Genomic DNA, 18192 nt, shown 5'->3' on the forward strand with positions numbered 1-18192 from the left:
TTAGCCCCCTCCTGTGGTATCCAACAGCCTTCAAACCATCAAGCACTGGGTTCAAGATGCGTTTGTATCAAAACTTGAGCGCATTTATGATCATTCTGGGACCAAGTTTTTCAATTGCGAGTGTAACCCCGTCTTGGGTCGTGGAGCATCTCGGGAACCTATCTCCTTACAAGAAAGCACCCCTACAGTCTGGAATACAGGAGACTCTTCCTTCAGATTGCAACGTCAATCAAGTGTTTTATGTAGGCAATACTAATGCATACTATGCTCACCTAATTAAACGCTCCTAGATTGGCCGGCACGGGTCTCGATATCCACTTGCTTCAGAGCTAGTTTTTATCCAAGGTCTCTCTTCTAAACTCGCAAAGGCATCGGCTTCCATTCATTCTGCCCACCTTCCTTCCGAACTCGAGTTCCTTAAATCTGGCTATAACACGACTCTGGGACATGATGACCTCACTCCACCCGGAAGACTACAGCTCTTTGAACATGGCGTTAAGTATGTTTGCACCAGAAACCTCATTATGCATCTAACCGGACTACGCTTTCCCCTCCAAGCTTCAAATTAAAGTATCCGCAGCTTCTCATTGATGAACTTCTTGTTGGGGGGCAAGATAGAGTACGTGAAGACTAGGATTCATCAGCAAAATAGTATTTGACTAAAAGAGCGTTGCTAGGTTGAAGAGTCCGCACAGTGGTTCCGTGAAGGATACTTTGGACGCAAATGGGCTAATACATCTACATTCACAATCATCCCAGAGGATAGTAAAACTATTAGGTAGGTATGGCATCCCCAAATGAAACATTCATCTCACCACTTTTTGTCAGTTTCATCACCCCCTCATTTACCTGTCCAAAAGTATGCAACCAACCTCCCTTTGAGAGTTATAGACTGATCGCGTAGGACACAGTGGCAATATGCATATGGTAACAATGTGAGTTGGTCTAGATAAAATCGTAATCTCATAGCATGATCGAATTGCTCTCACAGCTGACCGTTGAATGGGGAACTCATTACCTCCCACCGATCACCAAACGCCTCAACAAGCTAGTCTCCGGCGTTAACCTGACTGATGCCGACACACATGGTGCACTTTATGCTTGTGCCTATGATACCGCGGCGTATGGTATTGAAAAATCCCCGTGGTGTGGAGTTTTTAGTCAATCAGAGCTATTGGATTTTGAGTCAGTTCATCCCGCTCAGTTCAGCGTACTCATACCTAATCTTCGACTCTTCCTAGATATGAACTTGACTTATTGATGGTCGGAGCGTTCGGATATGGCCTTCCTGATGGAATGGGAGCACTACTTGGCTCAACCATTGTTAACAAGATTATCCAAACGTTAGTGTGTTTAGCAAGTATGGTTAGCCCTAATGGGTGCTCACGCAGCACCCATAGATTCACTAAGTCGTCAAGCTCGCTCGTTTCTTTCGGACACGATACCACCATTGATTTTGCGTTGACAGCATTGGGACTTGCTAAGTACTATTGAGATCCTCAACTTCGCTGTTCTATGTTGACAATAGATACGTCTGATAGGGACACACCTCCCCTGTCTCCCAATGTTTCTTCGCCAAAATCTAACCGCAAATGGCGCACAACAAACCAGGTCCCGTTTGGTGCCCAGATGATCTTCGAGAAATTCACTTGCACTTCCAGGTATTTATTTTATGATTATGCTCAACTCAAATCTATCTGGTTGCTGAATATCATGCACAGCGCTAAAGGGCCTCAAATTCGGCTCATCCTAAATGATTCGCCCCTCCTTATGTCCTCATGTGCCAAAACAAGTCTCGACAAAAAACTCGGAGCCTGTTCTTTAGATGCATTCGTATCAGCTAACGCAGCGAGTACCGGCATTAATTGGGGGGATAGCAAATGGAACACTACTTGTGGAAATCCGGAGATATAATATATGGGTGAACCCTTTGTATACTTCTCCAATTGACCCAATTATATGTTATTCCTGAAGCTGTGGCTAACACTTGTGAACTCTGCGAGCTTCGAAAATCACGAGAGCGCTCCGGGACTCACTATTGTCGGTGAGTACCCCAGAGCGTTCGGTATGACGCTCGAAGTGCTTGTCGAGCAATCCGGGTTCGTCGGACCCCAACGAGGTTCCTAAAACCGGAGCACTTCAGAGCGCTCTAGGGTTTTTTTGTGTCCCTCGTAGAGAAACGGGCTATTATGTACCCGGCATACACACACAGGCGGCTAAAGTATTATACCGGAAATGGGCATTCAGTCCCACTAATAGGCCCTCGACGCAATCGACACGATTATTGAGCAGATAAACACCATTGTGAGAGAGGAATCGGGCTACTGCTATCCTTCCGTTCGAACAACGCTCTTCTCGATAGGTGTATTGTCTGCCTTCTTCCAGCTGATTCGAGTCTCCGGATTTTTTAATCATTAAGATCGCAATTGGCTCGGTCAGAAATGGACGTGCGAGCTTGGAGAAATGGAATGTGTCCGACCACTCACTGCGCATCATCTGGATTCTTGTCGCGGCAACACATAAAACGAGTTCAAGAGAGCACAAAATCATTTCGATCGTACTACTTATCCCGCTGGGATGCTATATTTTCAAGCCTAGTGTCAAGCTCTCGGTTCTTGACTGAGCTGAGCACTGTGTCGCGCATGTCTAATAGTGTTCTACTATGTGGATGATGTGTGATGAGGACGAATGTTGTAAATTTATACTCCCGAATTAAAACACCCCACCCTAGCCCATTCGGGCGACTTCATTGTAATATTGAGTGTACATAACAATCACTTTGCTGGCAACTCGATCATTCAAAATAAGAGTATAGGTTTCTGGAAAAGTCATCGAAGAAATAGTTGGCCCTTAAATGCAGGAATCTTGTGCGTGTCGCCTAAAATTGCGCATAGGTGGTATCCTGGTGGTTGTAATAAATATTTAAATACAAACTTAACGAGCACTCCCCTCTCCCACAGCAAGGTACTTTGGTGGAATCTGGATCATTGTGTACACTGATTCTGATCTAAGATCTAAACAATAATCTCGTCAACCTGAAAGATGCTTACTTCAGGGGAAATCCCCTCTGGGCGACAAGGCTCGAGATGATTGGGCGCCCAAACACTCACCTACCAGGAGCATCGCTTGTACAAGTACCAGATTCGGAATCTAGAGGTATACAAGTACCTCCCTATCAACCACTCTACGCTCTTATTCATCTTGTCAGAAATGTTGTACACCACTCGGGTGCTATTACTGAGTATTGTATTCGGCACATTAATACGGGTTTAACAGTAACGACACATATGCCCTACTATCCAGTGATTTGGCGGGGGATCGGAAGGTTTGACACACAAAATGTACAGGGATGTATCTTCTAGTATTATCCATGTAAAGTTCAATCCTCGGATACTATAGGAGGCCTAGCGATGCTGTGATTTGCTAGAATGAATCGAGCCTGAACCAGAAGAACCAGGTGATTCTGTGTCCAATATGGTTTGAGTTGGGTTTGGTGAACAATATTCCCAAGGCAAGTTAAACTCCTCGTCTGAATCAGTGACAATCTCAATCATTGGGTCTCCGCACGAATTCTCATCCTCTATAGGGAACTCGGATAGATCCTCATGGATCTCCAACTCATCGGTATCTGGTACTAGTGTCGATAGGTTTCCTTGCTTCTCCTATTTAGGGCATACCGTTAATACGAGCAGCCGTTGAGAATGGCGGAAGGCGATATTACTGATGGTTGAAGCCGCAACCAAATACAGCACATGTCCTGGTTGATGCTGTGAGCCAGCCCGTTGGTACTTTCTTCAGCTACTGCAACCGGGTCTTCGATAGAAGATCCAGTCGAATTTGAAAGTTCCGCTTGATTCTGCAGCCGTGACCGCACATTCTCGAGGAGCCTCTGTCCAAATGTTACGTTAGTAGTAGCCTCTATCGAGGTAAAGCGCGATAAGTACCAACTGGTGCGACTTAGCTTGTTGTTTTAGGCCATAATCCGCACTACGATCAAAGATACGCGAAAGAGAAGTCAGAATCGAATCAAGGTACTCTGTGTTTTTGCGTAGAGTCTTGGCGTGCCCCCCAAACCAAGATGGGTAGCAGCTAGTGCAGTTTAGTGAATATATGCAGAAGCAGAAAATGCCTCAGTACTGCACTTACAAAGTCAGATGGGCGGTCAACTGGGAGAGAAGATCGTCGAAACACAATTGGAGCGGAAGGGATGGATTCTGGAGTACCGAATGCAAATTGAAGGCTTTCGTAATTCAATTAGTGAATACATATTAGCGCATTTGTGCACTATACCATGTAGCCCTTGGGCGAATTCATGTATACGACCGGAAAGCGAAAGCGTAAGCTCCAAATCGTAGGCAACGTCGCGGTGCCACGGAGGTTTCCGAACCGTGTTGAAGCATAATAAAGTCTACACGAAAGTAGCACATCAGCTATCAAAGGAGCGCACACTAACTATTAACCTACATCGGAGAACCTCATCGCCCTCGCCGCGCGAGTCTGCTTGGTGAAGACTTACTGCGCCTCTAGTAGACTTTGTATGCGCATAAACGCTCGTAGAAGCCGCGCTATGGGGACAAGCACCACCTCACGAAGAGTCGTCAAGATGGTAGGTATGAGAGAGAAGGTTTGAACGCGGGCAGACGGGACAATTGCGCCCTCGATAAGCAGGTGAGTTCGATGCCCAAGTCAGCACCGAGGCTCATAGCCCTGAGTAGACTTAGAGAAGGGCTTTGTAGCTCCACGGGCTGTTGCGATGCCCCATTGATGTCCATTGTATGTTTCACGTGTAGGCTGGCTGATATGGAAGGACTAGGCGAACACGCGTACACGTCATGGTCAAACTGAATTGTGGGCATAATGTCGCTTGAGTTCTTGAAGTGATAAGACTACTATTGGTAGTTTCTGCGGCAAGCCTTTCGGCCGAACTTGAAAAATGGATTGAAAGGCCAATCAGTTGAAGAGGGGTAACTCAACTTCAAACGCCACTTTTCCAGAACAGGAGCTCAAAGCTTTACGTGGGTTATTAAGTAGTCAAAAATTCGAAAAGCTTATCAACTGGGCCTGGCGGGGCCGTAAGTGCGCACTATGACGGCTCGTTCAGCCGTAAAGCCGTATTTTCAAATACATTTGCAAACATCATAACAGCTGATTAGGTACTACCAAGCTCCAATCGAACGTGGTTAAGCGCCAGATCACTGATCCAGAAGACAGTGAGAATGGTGAGAATGTGTATTGGCGCACGTCCAATAAAGGTAAAGGGGAGCATGGCAACACATAGCGCTCCTCTCATTTAGTACCAGGCAAATACATAAGAGGATAGTGGGTATTAGTAAGCAAGTATAGCCCACACATTTGTCAAGCACAAGCACTTTAACATAAGGACCACCGACTTTCAAACCGGGTCGCTTTAGCCGATATCAATAAGTGCGCCATTAAATTTCTCAAGTTTAATTTGTTCGTTTAGATCCAGGGGCTCCAGGTTCTGAGAGATACAAACATATGCGCGCCAAACGAAGTCCCTAGGCCAAGCATGAGGCATATACAGATACGATAACGTCTTATCTCGCGACATGATGGTCGCACAGAGTACAAGATGCAAGGGATTATAGGGCGATGATGGCCTACCTACGGCGCATATAGCTAAGCTTCATTTGGCTTGCTGGTGTAGGGCCATGCCCGTTACGTTCATCAAGTGCGCCCTAACTACCAAGCGGAGAGATAACCTTTAGCGTGCCACATATTAAAGGGAGCCGTGAAGCTCGGAAACAAGCCAACATCTCGCTTGAAAGCTCACCCAATGCACGCTTATCTTGCTTCCCTCTGAGAGAAAATATCCTGAACGAGATCCGCAGTTATCGCTACAGACTATGGCATACCGTGATGGATCCCATGGACCCACTTGGTATAATATTCGAACGGGAGTTTTGAGGTGCGGGGAAGTACCTTTCCACGGCATATCAGTCAGGTTTGCTTGATATTTGTATTGATACATGCCTAGATCTGTGTGAAGTGACAGTCCTGGATAAAAAGTCTATCGTGGCCTTCATTGCCTTTGTTCAAGTCCGAATTAATCTCGCTTTGCTTGACACCTGCCTGCAGAGGTCACCTGGGTGCTTCCCGACTTGATCGTCTCCACGTTTTGAAGAGCTGGGCGGAACGATCATGCGAACATCAAAGAGCATGAGGTGGGACGTAAACCCCCGAGGAGATGTACCTGGCAAGGGAAAAAAAACATCATACGTAATTCCAATCCGGTGGCACGATTACAGAGCCAAGGAGGAATTTTGCGATTGCTCGGTCTTCGCCCCGAGCTGTGCCGACGCTCATCGCTCGCAAAGCGCCGAAACAATGATGATCAGGATCCTAATATCTGAAAAATGCCGGCGGCCATAGCGTCAGTGCCTGTCAGATGTCACGCAATAGGCAATTGGCGCGCTGGGACGAGAGATAAAGGAAACTTACTGAGCTAGCAACCATCCCAATTGGGGCAATGAAGATAGAAGATGAAGGAGAGCAAAAACAAAAATTGCCTTGGAGCCGCAGCCGACGAGAGTGTGTAAGAGCCTCCTGATTGAGGCCTCGTGCCTGGCTCAGCCTCCAAGGATCCTTGCTTGCGTGAGCAAAGCTAGGCTGAGAGCTGGTATTATTATTTTTTGGTTGGCGACTTCTTCTCTAAGCGATGCTGGATCAGTCTTGCCGAGCACCCTGAGCCAAAGAGACTTGTCTTGCGCAAACAAGGCCGCCGAGCAAAGCCCACGAGGACTGGAACATCGAGGTTAACGTATCGAATTTATGCATAGGGTCGGGTCAACTGTTGACAGCCTATTAGTACAATTGGCTGAGCTGGAGCGTCAGTTGAGGGTGTCGGCTGCGGAGAGAACAGGGATAAAGTACGAACGGACTAGCCCATCCATCATAGGGACATACGCTGACGTCGTTACGACAAGAGCCCAGGCCAACGCATACTTAATTTGACACACACCCGACAATGACAATAAGAACCGCGCTCGTAGCTCGTTTGTCAGGCTGTGTGGATCGTGATACGGTGGCCATCGTACACTTGGATGATGACTTGAGTGAGTAAGAGAACAACGAGTCTGGGCAGGGTTGGGCGTAGAATAGTAAAGGTGGGGCGCCCCTCTTTACAAGCCAAGAGCTCCAACTGCCGCCGGCTGCAGCGTGTTTTAATATGTCAACAGCCATTTGCAAATAAATCATCGATCAATCGAGTCATCCAAAACAGGTATTTAATTTCCTCTCGACCAAAGCCCGAGTCCTCGGCGCGCGTGATCATAGGTGCGTAATCTTACAAGATGAAAAGCCAAAAAGCCGTACCGCCACCCAAAGTTTGTTCCAAACACAATGCGCCCAACGGGAATTCATAGACGTTCTATTGCATGATGAAAAGTGCATAATCAAAGCTCCCATCCCGCCTTCTGCGGCCACCGCTGTCCTTGCCAATCCCTTAATAATTTATCCGCGCGTTCTGGCTGGAGTGTAATGTCATCATTCAAACAGAGCATTAGAGCATCTTGGATCGTATCCTCCGCATGAATCTTATTCTCCAGCCGCTCGAACAACGCCTTGATAGAGTTGGGGTTCCTATGAATACACATCAATGACCCCATTATCCCGCAAGACAAAGAGAGACAAACTTTAACATTGCGAAATGCGAAGGCGTCAGACCTGCTAAAAAAAGTCACGCGAGACTGAATATATACTGCCAACGCGCACTTGCCTATTGTGAACCTATACCGAGTGATTAATTCCACAGCCCAGTCTCGAACCGACGTTGTCTCGCCCCGGACTGCGTAAATACATGAGCCAAAGAAAAATTGGCCGCGCGATAGTCTGCGACAAGCGGTAGGTGGGGGCTATTTCTTTCGGCGGTTCTTGCTCCAGGTCCTTCCATGGTGTCCAGACGCGACCCGATCCTGGCAAAAAGGCTGAGAATCCTAAGTCTCCGCTCGCCGCGACAAGCGCAGTAATTACTTGTCACGCATGACCCATCAGACAGGGTTACGAACGGAGTATGACTGCATTGCTTACCGCAATCACCACAATGTGGAACTTCGAACGCCAAACGCGCAAAGATCCCGCTGGCACCTCGAATGCGAGGACTAGACGCTCCAAGGCATTCGGTTCGTTTGATAGTACATCGCGCACCAGGGTCCGAATACATCCCGGGTTTATCGCTGCTCTTCGAAGGTTGAAATAATGGCCAGTTCTTCCATCCGAATCTCCCTAAACTAGCCTAGATAGATAGAAAAAAAAATGTCAGAACATGCAAAACGTCGCATAAAGAAGCGGTACGGACGTAGGGATATCCATCACGGGATACGAAGGCGTATTGCGTCCTTCCTATCGCGGTGTCACCCGTGCTATCAAGCACGTTCATAACTCGATCTTCTTGCAATGTTGTCCTAACCTGTCTTCGCACGTCGACTAGATCGCTATCAGCCGCTCCACCAAGTTCTTTCCACGCCTGTGCTGACTGGACGGGGCCCCATTCGTCGTCATCGCCCCCTATCCGCGCGACGACCCATGCCCACAACAATGCTTCGCGATGCCGTTCGACTATCCAATGCGTGGTCAAAAACGGTAGATACGCGTCCTTGGCTTCAGGGTTCATCCGAAATCGTGTTGTCCTGTGTAGTGCAACTGGGAATGCCAGGTGATGGACACTTCGTCGACCATCGATTTGACGAGGGTCTTGGCTTCATGTGTTGTGTACGGCCGATAGCGCTGCCCGAAGCGGTCTCCTATGATTGCGGTCAGTGACGTCGCAACCCCTCTTATGCCATGTGGATAAATGTACCTAGAAGCATGTTTGAGTACTGCAGGGTTTGCCATTCTCCATACGCCTTTTTGGTCTCTCTTGTCGTGGGGGGTACCATGAGGTCAGATTGCATTCGAAGAACAGGGCCGTAAGCTATAGACCCCAAATGAGTAAACGGTCCGATAGGATCTCATAGCAAGGGTACCATAGGTGTAGAAGTCCCAGGGGGTCATAGGTGCCATGAAGAAGATATCGTCGTTCTGATGGTGGCGCTCAATGCATTATCCAGGAGCAAGTAGAAGGGATGATGGCGTACCATGTATATGCTAACGTGCCTATCAGTAAAGGATGATCATATATAGATAATAGACTCACAATGCCTCACTCAGATTGAGGTTCGTGAGTTGAGATTCAATGCTTAAACTGAGCAAATTCAAGGCTTGTTCGCTCATAGGACTAACGGACCAACCTGCTAAACGTCGGCTGTCGATAGTCGCTCATAAACTGAGAATGGTGAACTACATCCAGGGTGATCGAACCGTCTTTGCTATTATGATTGTTCAACCATTGAGGAATCTGACCCAGTAGGGTATTGCGCGAGTGCGTCAAATTGCACGACGGAAAGGGAAAGTCGGCAGCCAACACTTGGAACCTCGTGGACCAGCGGTGGAAGTTATCGAGCACAGAGCGGATTGAATGACGGAGCTCGTCGTGTTCACTATGCAAATTAAAATACGTACATTTTTTGGTTTGCTTGTTTCTCTACATGCTGGAACTCACCGGAATAACTTGTCTTCTGCTCCCTCTTTTTGTTTATTTCTGCCTCGAGGCGTCTCTTCCTGAACGAACCGAGGCTCGGACATTTCCGCTATGCGCCTCGCGCGAAAGTGGAGCGGGTCGCTCCCGTTGGTCCATGTCCAGACGACATCGAGAGAAGGGGGAGAGCGGGACGCGAGACCATGCGGGCACGCAAGACCGTTGACGGTATGGTTCAGACAGTCGCGTGGCAAGCCGAGCGCGTCGCGGCGCGGAAGTCGTTTGCTCAGGGCCAACGGAGTATCGTGCTGGGTGTTCGTCAGGGCACGGTACTTGGTGGCGAGATGCGCCATAGGAGACTGTTCGGTCGGAAACACAAACTCTGCTTGATTGGCTGGAGGCGCGAGGCCATTCTCGCACTTGACCAACGCGTCGAGAAAGGAGTCCTTGAGATAGCCTGGTTCTTGCACGGTTCGGCCGGGGTTACGGCCAGCAGCAGCGCTTGGAGTGGAAAGCAAGAAGATCAGTACACAGACGGAACCGGCGGCGAGGACGAGTGCAAATTGGAGCGGCCGGGAAGTGGGCCAGTATATGTGGATGACAGCCCGGTCCGATGATGCTGGGTCAATATTCGACCGTGTGCGTTTATGTGCGGGGCGGGCACTATTCCCATTGCTTGTGCCAGGAACAGGTAATCCATGTCCATGTCCAGGAGCAGACCAGAATCGTATACCAGCCATGGCTGTAATTAGAGTGCGTATGCCCGCCGTCGTTGCGGAATTGCGGATGAAAGCACAAGACGTGGTTCAGGATTAGGTCCCTATAGAAGTCGTCGTGGTGCGCGATAGTCCGTCATTACACCATCAATTCCGTATCGTAACTCGTCCGTATCCACGTCTCGCCACTACGGATATCGGTGCGGAATTTGATTTCTCAGGATAGACAAAAGAGACAAAAGAGACAAGTGTCGTCACTCTAATACCTAAAAAAAAATTACAACGCGACTTGCCGTGAAAATTAAAAAAGCAATGACATGACTGACACTAGACTAGGAATCGCTGTGGCCACTTTGCAGCCCAGCTCCGGCTCCGACATCTGTTCGCCAGAGGCGATCTGAGAAACTCTGCAGCGACACAGGGCCATAGAGTTAACCCTCGCGGGTTTACTACGGCTCCACTCGAAAGCAAAAAGCTGGTGTAATTTGCTTCAGACATCGTAAGCCTACATCGTATAGTACATCGCGGGCATTCTTTGGCTCGAGGTGCTCATTCCGGACTTTAGGCCCGACGAACCGTTGTTTTCAAACTCCGCCAGTAACATCGCCCGAAGCCATACCATATGCGTGGGAGGATTCAGCCGGTTAGATCTTGCTCACAGGGCCATCAAGAACGTGCAGTTTCATGCAATGTATATAGTATTATTAATTCACGGCAGGGATGGAGTCAAATCCAAAAGGTCTATTGAGAACAAGAATAACGAAGGAGATCATAGTACAGTGCAATAAAACACAAAGCGCATGCGTGTAAGGAGAGCGTATAAGGAGCCTTAGGTCGGACGGAGACGGAGATGGGATATAGATGCCATGTATGAAATGGAGAAGGACATGCAGATACTCAAAAAAAAAGTAAATAAACCTCGACTGACTGCAGCGAATATAATGATTCGCCAGAGAGAGCAAGCAGATAACAAAGCGAAAATACAATAACACGATGGCTAACGAGCAGGACGGACTCCAGGCGACCGCCTCTTCTGCGAAAGTCACCTCAGAACTGATCGGTGTTGGAGCGTTGGCGCGTTCGTCCGCGTTGCCAGCTATCTGTTGGGATATAGCTGCCAATGCGATCCGATGCAAGCTCTTCCTTTTCACATTCAACGTCGTAGAGACCACCCCAGTCGCGGCCGCGCTGGTCGGCCTTGACCGATGATTGGATCGAACGGGAGATCCAGACGGGTTCAGAGGAAAGAGACTTGGGAAGGTTGGTAGGGATGGGGGTGGATGTTGTGCGGGCTTTTGCGGGCTTGGGGGCGGATGAGTTGAGGGTGGAAGCCGTAGAGCCGGTGACAAGGCGGCGGAGTCGTTGTGCAGCTTCTGTGTTCGCAGACTGATAAGACTCGAGGTAGCCCTGAGCAAGGCAGTTGTCGGTTACAGGGGTGGCAAGCGAGGCAGTGTCATCGAGGGTGAACACAGACATGTGCCGTGGGGTAAGCGAAGCCTGGGTGGAAGGTGCGCGGCGAGATGAGCGAGGAGACTTGATGGTAATGGGGAATATGGGTGCGGCCTTGACATCGAATATATCGCTGTCTGAATCATCGTCTGACATGTCATCGTCGGGATATCCGCGAACACCATGGGCCCAGCACTTGATGCCCTCGTAGTCCTTGCCCATCCAGCGGCTGCCGACCAATCGGGTGGCTCCGGCAGCAGGCAGACTCCATGCAACTTCACTCTCGGGCGAAGGCGCACGGTCCTCGGCATCGAACCCGAGTTGGATGATCGGAGGAGCGCGGGGAGCATTGGACATCCGCGGCCGCACCCGAGACATCGAGCGCGAACGCGGCTCTCGCACCTTGCGCGACCACCCGATCGGGCTCGGGCCTTCCAATCGCGCACGCAGGCGGGAGTTGACTGTATGCGGTGCCGGTGACAGGGGAGATCTTCTCCCGTCATGCACTCGAGCGAGCAGTACGACGCAAATTCACATGTCTGAAAATCGAAAATCAAGTCAGCCCGAGTTCATAGACCGAGTTCTGCAGACGCACAAATTCCGTGTTGACAAACTGCTTGTTGCAAGAGAGGCAGCAATCAATGTCCAATTCCATCGCGGTCGTTCAAGGGGGTGCTAGGGGCAGGGGGAGGGGCAGGACGCGACGGCCAGTGTGTAGAGGATGCGTTGATGAGGGGGTCCTTCATCTCGCTCGCTTTATTTATTACTTGTCCGGCCCCAAGAACCGTCGAGAGCAATTGCCGTCAGCATTTGAAATCTTCAAGGAAGCACTGGCTTCTCCACACACAATGCCAAATATGCCCCTCTTGGTTACGTCTTGCCAAATTCGTCTCCCCCCAAGATTCCTCATCCCCCCATGTCATTCGGCGAGTGCGGAGGTTTATCTCGAGCTATAGCTGCTTTGCTGAGCCCCGTATAGGTTTTGTATGCACGCATAGGATGAAACATTCGTACTATTAGCTCTTGTTGTTGCGTCATAGTGCTTTATCATCGCAGCAAAAACGTGACCAGCCTGCCGCGGCATCCTCAGGTCGGCATACTCCCGTATTCCTCGCTAGATCACCCGAAAAAGACAAATCGGCCCAATAGTACGGTACGCTTCTTACTAGGTACATAGGATAGAGAAGCCCTCTGGGTTTGGAAGCTGCCCGCTTTCTACTAGCTTTTTTTGTACATCCATCACTCTCAGGGACAAACTAAGACTTACTTACTTACTCAATAGCACAATACCCTCACCTCTCGATATGCAGCGAGCCTCGACGGTGCAGCATTGATCACTGAACCCGATACGCGCGCTCACCGTACGTCGTGATGTTCTGCATTCAGCTCTCACAGATCCGACTTGTAAATTTCCAGCCACTGAGCACGGCAGGTCCTACAACCGGTCAAATTTCTTTTAATCTACCCCCGCACACAAGGCACTCATGTCCAAAGCCAGCAAATCACTATGCGCCTCTTCTGCATTGCGCCTCCTTCTTCTCGCAATATCCATACGCTTCCCCTCGATGAGCAACCCGAGCCCGACGCTGTTCTTCTGAATCCCACGTAGCAATCCCCAAGTCGGATGTATACTCTTTTTATCAGCGCTTACGAACATGCCTTCGGCCTAGCCTCGATTCAGCCTAACCATTGCATTCGGCAATCCCCACCGATGGGCAGCTTGCTTGGTCAAGCTTTTCTGCCCCGCACTTGTGCGCACCATCCTCATTGATCGCTTTACGACCACCAGCCTATGCTCTTGATGACCAAACAAGCACTGCCATTGATGGTTCTCTTTTGCGCTGTATGCCGGACTGCGGGAGATTCGAACCGAACTCGATCTTTTCCTCTTTTAGTATCAAACTGGCGCTCATAAATGATGGTCTCCCGCCCCCGGTCGCTGCTTCTGCATTTTAGGGTGCCTCCACCGGCATTAGTGGCTCTGTATAAATCTGTCTCGGGCAATGATCTGCTGCTGACTGATGTAGAGACTAGGCAATTAAGCTGTCAATTGCGTTGTTTCAAGAATTTCAACCGATCGAGAGTTGAGCATCATGTATATGCGTACCATCGACATGCGCACATCGGTATGCGCACATCGGTACGCGTACATCTTCAGTTCCGGTCGTGTTCCTGTCCTGGTTCCTAATATCTCGATCCCGATCCTCACTGCCAGCCCAGAGCTCGACATCGTGGAGAGTCGCATGCTTTACTCTGCTCTTAAAGTGGCGTCTTGACATTTGATTCATAATTAATTACATCAACAGAGTCTAGGTTTCGTTTACTTTCTGCCACCCAAGAGTCTCGTGCGGGCTGAAGTGGCCGAGTTTTGGGCTGCCAATGATGTTGGATGACATTTGTCCTTCTTGCGGCAGTTTTGCATGTAGGAGGCGCTGCATGCAAATCGTAACACTGAAGTTAGTCGCCATTCAACGGCTTGGTCGGTTAACCCCCGACGTCACTGCTTCTATTAACTGTATAGTTTATTAATATTGATTCATATTTTTTGCGAGTTCCTGCAGACTGAGCTATGAATAGAAACGAAGCCGGGTCCGAGCGTCGCAGTATTTTCTAAAGATGTAACTGACGCTCATATAACTATGGTATTTCAAGGCCGTACGGTTGATGACCCTTTTTATAACTCGGTCGTTCCCCGCCCATCACCAACCTGATCTGGACACGAGACATCCTGCCCGATAGGACCCGTATGTAACCTGTTCATTATTTGGCTTATTACCACTGCTGGAAGTCTCATAGCCCATCAGTGGATTACACGGATATTCACGCCTTTATCGTCGCCAGGGACGCAGTACACTTGTATTATAGATCGGTCGCCCGATCGAAGGACATCTGCGCTAGTAGCACCGTAAATCGTAGCTTCCACAAGGTCTAGATAACCCAAATTAGGAAGTCTACGTGTCCCCATTTCTTAAGATGTAGATGGGCTTAGTCACACACGAAAATACCTCATACCCCCTCAAATGTCAGATTTGAGGGGTGTTATGACACAAAGGTCCAGATGTGGAGAGATAAGAATTCCTTCTTTTTACCTGACGTGTGCTAAGCCGCTCGTTACAAACGAGCCACCGCGGACAGATTGCAAATGACCAAGTGATGGGCGCCCTCGACGGTTTGTATAGTCGATAATTCATTCCATCAAGATATGATTTTAAAGATCTGCTATCTTGACGTATCAAATGATGGTAATGAGGGATTTTCTGTGCATGTACTTGCATTAAGCGTGGTGGTTGAAAGGTATACATAACATCAGGGTCGGGATTGAAGGGGGCCGTCGGTATCGTCCTAATCCTTGACTTGCACTGCGCCCTTATGAAATTAAGGTGGTTGTGCAATGCATAGATAGCATGGATCGAGCCCGAGGCCATCTTAATTCCAAATACTCTTCTCTTGGTCTATCGTAAAACTGTCTCGGCATCGGGCGTCTTACGAGATATATTTACAAGACAAATGTACAACTTCGATAACCTGGGTCACACTATCTCTTTTTGGCCTTGCAGATCATGTGATTAAGCCATGTCCTTTTCCAGCCTTGAAAAGCATAAGCTCCCCTTCTCGACGATCCCAACGCACTCGAAGATGCATCTGTTATTCTCAGCCGTCCGATAAATCGCGGCCCCGAAGTAGAGCGCGGATGGCCCTATCCCCGTGTTTGAACAGATTGTGAGACCCGAGTAAAGCTCGGGAGTCGACGTGATCCCCGACACATCCCCTTGCTCAACCCCCCTCTCGGGTCATCATATGTGCCTGATCAAGCTTGCTGCGTTTGGTTATGAGAGGTCTTTTGTGTTCGAACAGACCGCTCGTGCGAGTTCCGGTAGGGAATTCCCGAGTCCTATCGGATGTGAGAAGCTCTTGGTTGCGGGAGTGTATCTCACGCTTATTCCGGGAGACGTGCCTGGATATATACTATACGAAAGTTTAGATTCAAGCGTTTATTCATATTAGGAATGGATCCACAGATTCAAATCAATTCCGGCTGGTGAGTAATATGTATTCATTGGTACACCTTACAACAAAGGCGCACTGCTGGTCAAGCTCCACTTACATGGAGCACGACGTACGCCCTGCGCCAGACTATGAGCAACAGAGCGCGGAGATGTCATGGAGCTCTGCATAGCCTATCCACCTACTTTTGCCCTTCGTGGAGCTTGGGCTGGAACCCGTCTGTCAGTGGCTTGGTGTGAGTCCAGGCGCAACAGGGGATCCTGGTGGGGTTCATGGGTAAATTGTAGCTCGCTTCCTCGTTACATAGCACACGAATAGAAGGTGTACAAACCAAGTACAAACATTGCAGCAAAGTCTGGACTGAGGGTTCAGCCGTCTTCTGTAATCCCGCGTGTACTCCGGTACGGGCTCACCTTGTTCCTCGAACAGTTCTACTTTGTTATTCAATCTAAACTAATGTCCTCGAGACTCGCAATCAAGCCGTCCCACCCATCTCTACAAGCGATCAGCGTGGCGCGCTCGCTCAATGCCTGTGAAACGGCCATCCGAGATCGCACCATAGTGGCCGGCAGGCTCTAATAGCGATCGAGACCGGGGATGAAGAAATGTTACTTATAGTTGCCGAAAAAAAAAGAACTTACATCTAGCAAGTCGCCGCATTCGGAAATAGAAAGTTCAGGCATGTACATTCCCTCTAGGCGACTTCGACACAGGTTCTGCAGCAGGTTCGCGAGAATCCGTAATTGCAACAATGTGGTGGCCAAGTTATCGGGGTCCAAATCAACATCCTCATTGTTCTCGACAGCGACTTGTGTCGTAGCAAGGCGCCCCAGCGAAGATTTGGAAATTAAACCTAAATCATTGTCACTTGTCGCCTTCACAGAACACACTGCAGCCGTCACCCAGAGCTCAATCGTGACAAGCCCATCTGAATTGATCCGGTAGCGAGGTACTCGATGGGCGGGGCCTTGGACATACAGGGTGGAGTCGGTATGAACCGACGATCCAAAAGGATTCCGGAAGTCGTACACTAGGGACGATGCATTCAATAGTTCCTCAGTCCAGGTTCCAGCGAGTTCTTCTAAAAGTGAAGCAGTGCAGCCCTGCATACTTGGAGGCAGGTGCGTGGTATCCCAGCTTACGTAGTCATGCTCGTTCCCTTCGAGGATGAAGCCGTAGCGAGCGAGAAGCGTCGAATTGGGCAGGCTCGTGTCGTAACTATTGAATATTTCGTCTCCAGTTGAGACCGGAGCGTTCATAACCATATCGCAAGTGTTCTCTAGGACCGTTTTTCCTTCAGTGAGATTGGAGCTCCCTTGAATCTCCTCTTCGTCATGAGGACAAGATTGGAGCGATCCGCAAATGGGACAGACATCAAAGTCAGTCTACATACAGTTCCATTAAATTATTATTAGAGTATACGGTTAATGATCACCCACCTCAATATGTACCTGGTTTTCTCCGATGTGGTTAAAACTTTAAGTGGTGGTCGGCTATATGCGAGAAATAAGAGTAAGGTTTATTTTACTCACGCATCTGCGATGGGCACCATGGCAAGGCCATGGTAAGAGTCTACCCTAAAGGATCGGGATGAAACAAGTGACCAAGCTCGCCGAAAATCGTCAAGTGTCGCCTTGTGACCTGCTTGGTTCAGAGTCGGATTGGCAACTTGGTAGTAAAAATTAGATATGGTTTGCTACACATTAGGTAAATAGCGTGGCTACGATTGGGATAGAGCTCACCGAGATCGTGCATCCAGTACTCAATTCATGAATTTCTCGGGCCGTTTCAGTGGCCTGAAGCCACAGCCATGCATGCTGAGAATCCTTGTCTTCGTTTTCATCCCAAAGGGCCGCAACAGGCACCTGTTCACGTGGAAGCGATTGAAGGTACCCGGCCCATGCAGATTGTTCACCGAGCGCCCTGGCTTCTAAAATGAGTCCCGATCCGTATGAACCCTGCGTGCTTACAGCTCATAAGCCAATACAAGCGCGAGTTCCATCACATCGTCTTTACTAGCCTCAGAATGAGGTGTGTCCAATAAGAGCCGCGATGTTTTTCGCGATATAATGCTGTGTTTGGGGATTTTAGCCACTGATTGAAGTTTGAGTTGTCAATATTGACTACTAATGTATTCAGCCAATCGCTTGGCTCACCCAGATCTGAATGACTCAGGTTACTACTCGCAAAAACACTGATACCAGATGTGTCTTCCTGAGATTCGGTCGAGCCATCAACAATATTAATATTGAATAAAATAATTCCGTGATGTTTACACCAATTAAGTAAGCTTATAACTCGCTGGGAAGCCATGGTAGTTGGGTGGGTGTTGTTAGGACCGGTCGTTGCCCTTTCTGGGCTACGAAAGCACTGCCACCTGCACAATGGGGTATCATGTGACTCTCCCCTCTATAATTTATCTACCGCTACAATAAACTCACGTCCTCAAGCACTGTTAAATTCCGCGAATATTGATACCAAATCTAC

At 48.9% G+C, this 18192-nt stretch overlaps 6 protein-coding genes across 6 annotated transcripts; 1 reads left to right on the forward strand and 5 right to left on the reverse strand.

Annotated features, from left to right (window-relative positions):
• Positions 1–56: 56 nt before the first annotated feature.
• Positions 57–1914, forward strand: RhiXN_05097 (histidine phosphatase family containing protein; the record flags this gene model as incomplete). The annotated part of the gene is made up of 11 exons (XM_043324913.1): positions 57–242; positions 291–499; positions 559–619; positions 678–778; positions 829–859; positions 912–935; positions 992–1185; positions 1242–1343; positions 1401–1484; positions 1542–1661; positions 1722–1914. The coding sequence occupies 11 exons, from the start codon at positions 57–59 to the stop codon at positions 1912–1914; spliced, it is 1305 nt and encodes a 434-aa protein (XP_043177332.1).
• A 1490-nt stretch (positions 1915–3404) lies between these two features.
• On the reverse strand, positions 3405–4772 carry RhiXN_05098 (uncharacterized protein; the record flags this gene model as incomplete). Its single annotated transcript, XM_043324914.1, has 7 exons — positions 3405–3662; positions 3722–3889; positions 3945–4089; positions 4147–4240; positions 4291–4408; positions 4517–4584; positions 4643–4772. The coding sequence occupies 7 exons, from the start codon at positions 4770–4772 to the stop codon at positions 3405–3407; spliced, it is 981 nt and encodes a 326-aa protein (XP_043177333.1).
• Positions 4773–7415: 2643 nt separating this feature from the next.
• Positions 7416–10275, reverse strand: RhiXN_05099 (exopolysaccharide phosphotransferase; the record flags this gene model as incomplete). The annotated part of the gene is made up of 12 exons (XM_043324915.1): positions 7416–7602; positions 7656–7689; positions 7788–7991; positions 8050–8254; positions 8318–8648; positions 8684–8762; positions 8819–8932; positions 8985–9039; positions 9096–9105; positions 9155–9202; positions 9249–9497; positions 9560–10275. The coding sequence occupies 12 exons, from the start codon at positions 10273–10275 to the stop codon at positions 7416–7418; spliced, it is 2232 nt and encodes a 743-aa protein (XP_043177334.1).
• Positions 10276–11298: 1023 nt separating this feature from the next.
• RhiXN_05100 (uncharacterized protein) lies at positions 11299–12057 on the reverse strand (the record flags this gene model as incomplete). The annotated part of the gene is made up of 1 exon (XM_043324916.1): positions 11299–12057. The coding sequence occupies one exon, from the start codon at positions 12055–12057 to the stop codon at positions 11299–11301; it is 759 nt and encodes a 252-aa protein (XP_043177335.1).
• Positions 12058–13156: 1099 nt separating this feature from the next.
• RhiXN_05101 (uncharacterized protein) lies at positions 13157–13930 on the reverse strand (the record flags this gene model as incomplete). The annotated part of the gene is made up of 3 exons (XM_043324917.1): positions 13157–13294; positions 13352–13366; positions 13808–13930. 3 exons carry the CDS (start codon positions 13928–13930, stop codon positions 13157–13159), a joined length of 276 nt encoding a protein of 91 aa, XP_043177336.1.
• Positions 13931–16148: 2218 nt separating this feature from the next.
• RhiXN_05102 (SET domain-containing protein) lies at positions 16149–18018 on the reverse strand (the record flags this gene model as incomplete). The annotated part of the gene is made up of 7 exons (XM_043324918.1): positions 16149–16280; positions 16347–17090; positions 17145–17181; positions 17238–17401; positions 17448–17628; positions 17676–17799; positions 17862–18018. The coding sequence occupies 7 exons, from the start codon at positions 18016–18018 to the stop codon at positions 16149–16151; spliced, it is 1539 nt and encodes a 512-aa protein (XP_043177337.1).
• Between the last annotated feature and the right edge of the window lie 174 nt (positions 18019–18192).

Source organism: Rhizoctonia solani, chromosome 2 (assembly GCF_016906535.1).
Source record: "Rhizoctonia solani chromosome 2, complete sequence".
Classification (NCBI taxonomy): Eukaryota; Fungi; Basidiomycota; class Agaricomycetes; order Cantharellales; family Ceratobasidiaceae; genus Rhizoctonia; species Rhizoctonia solani.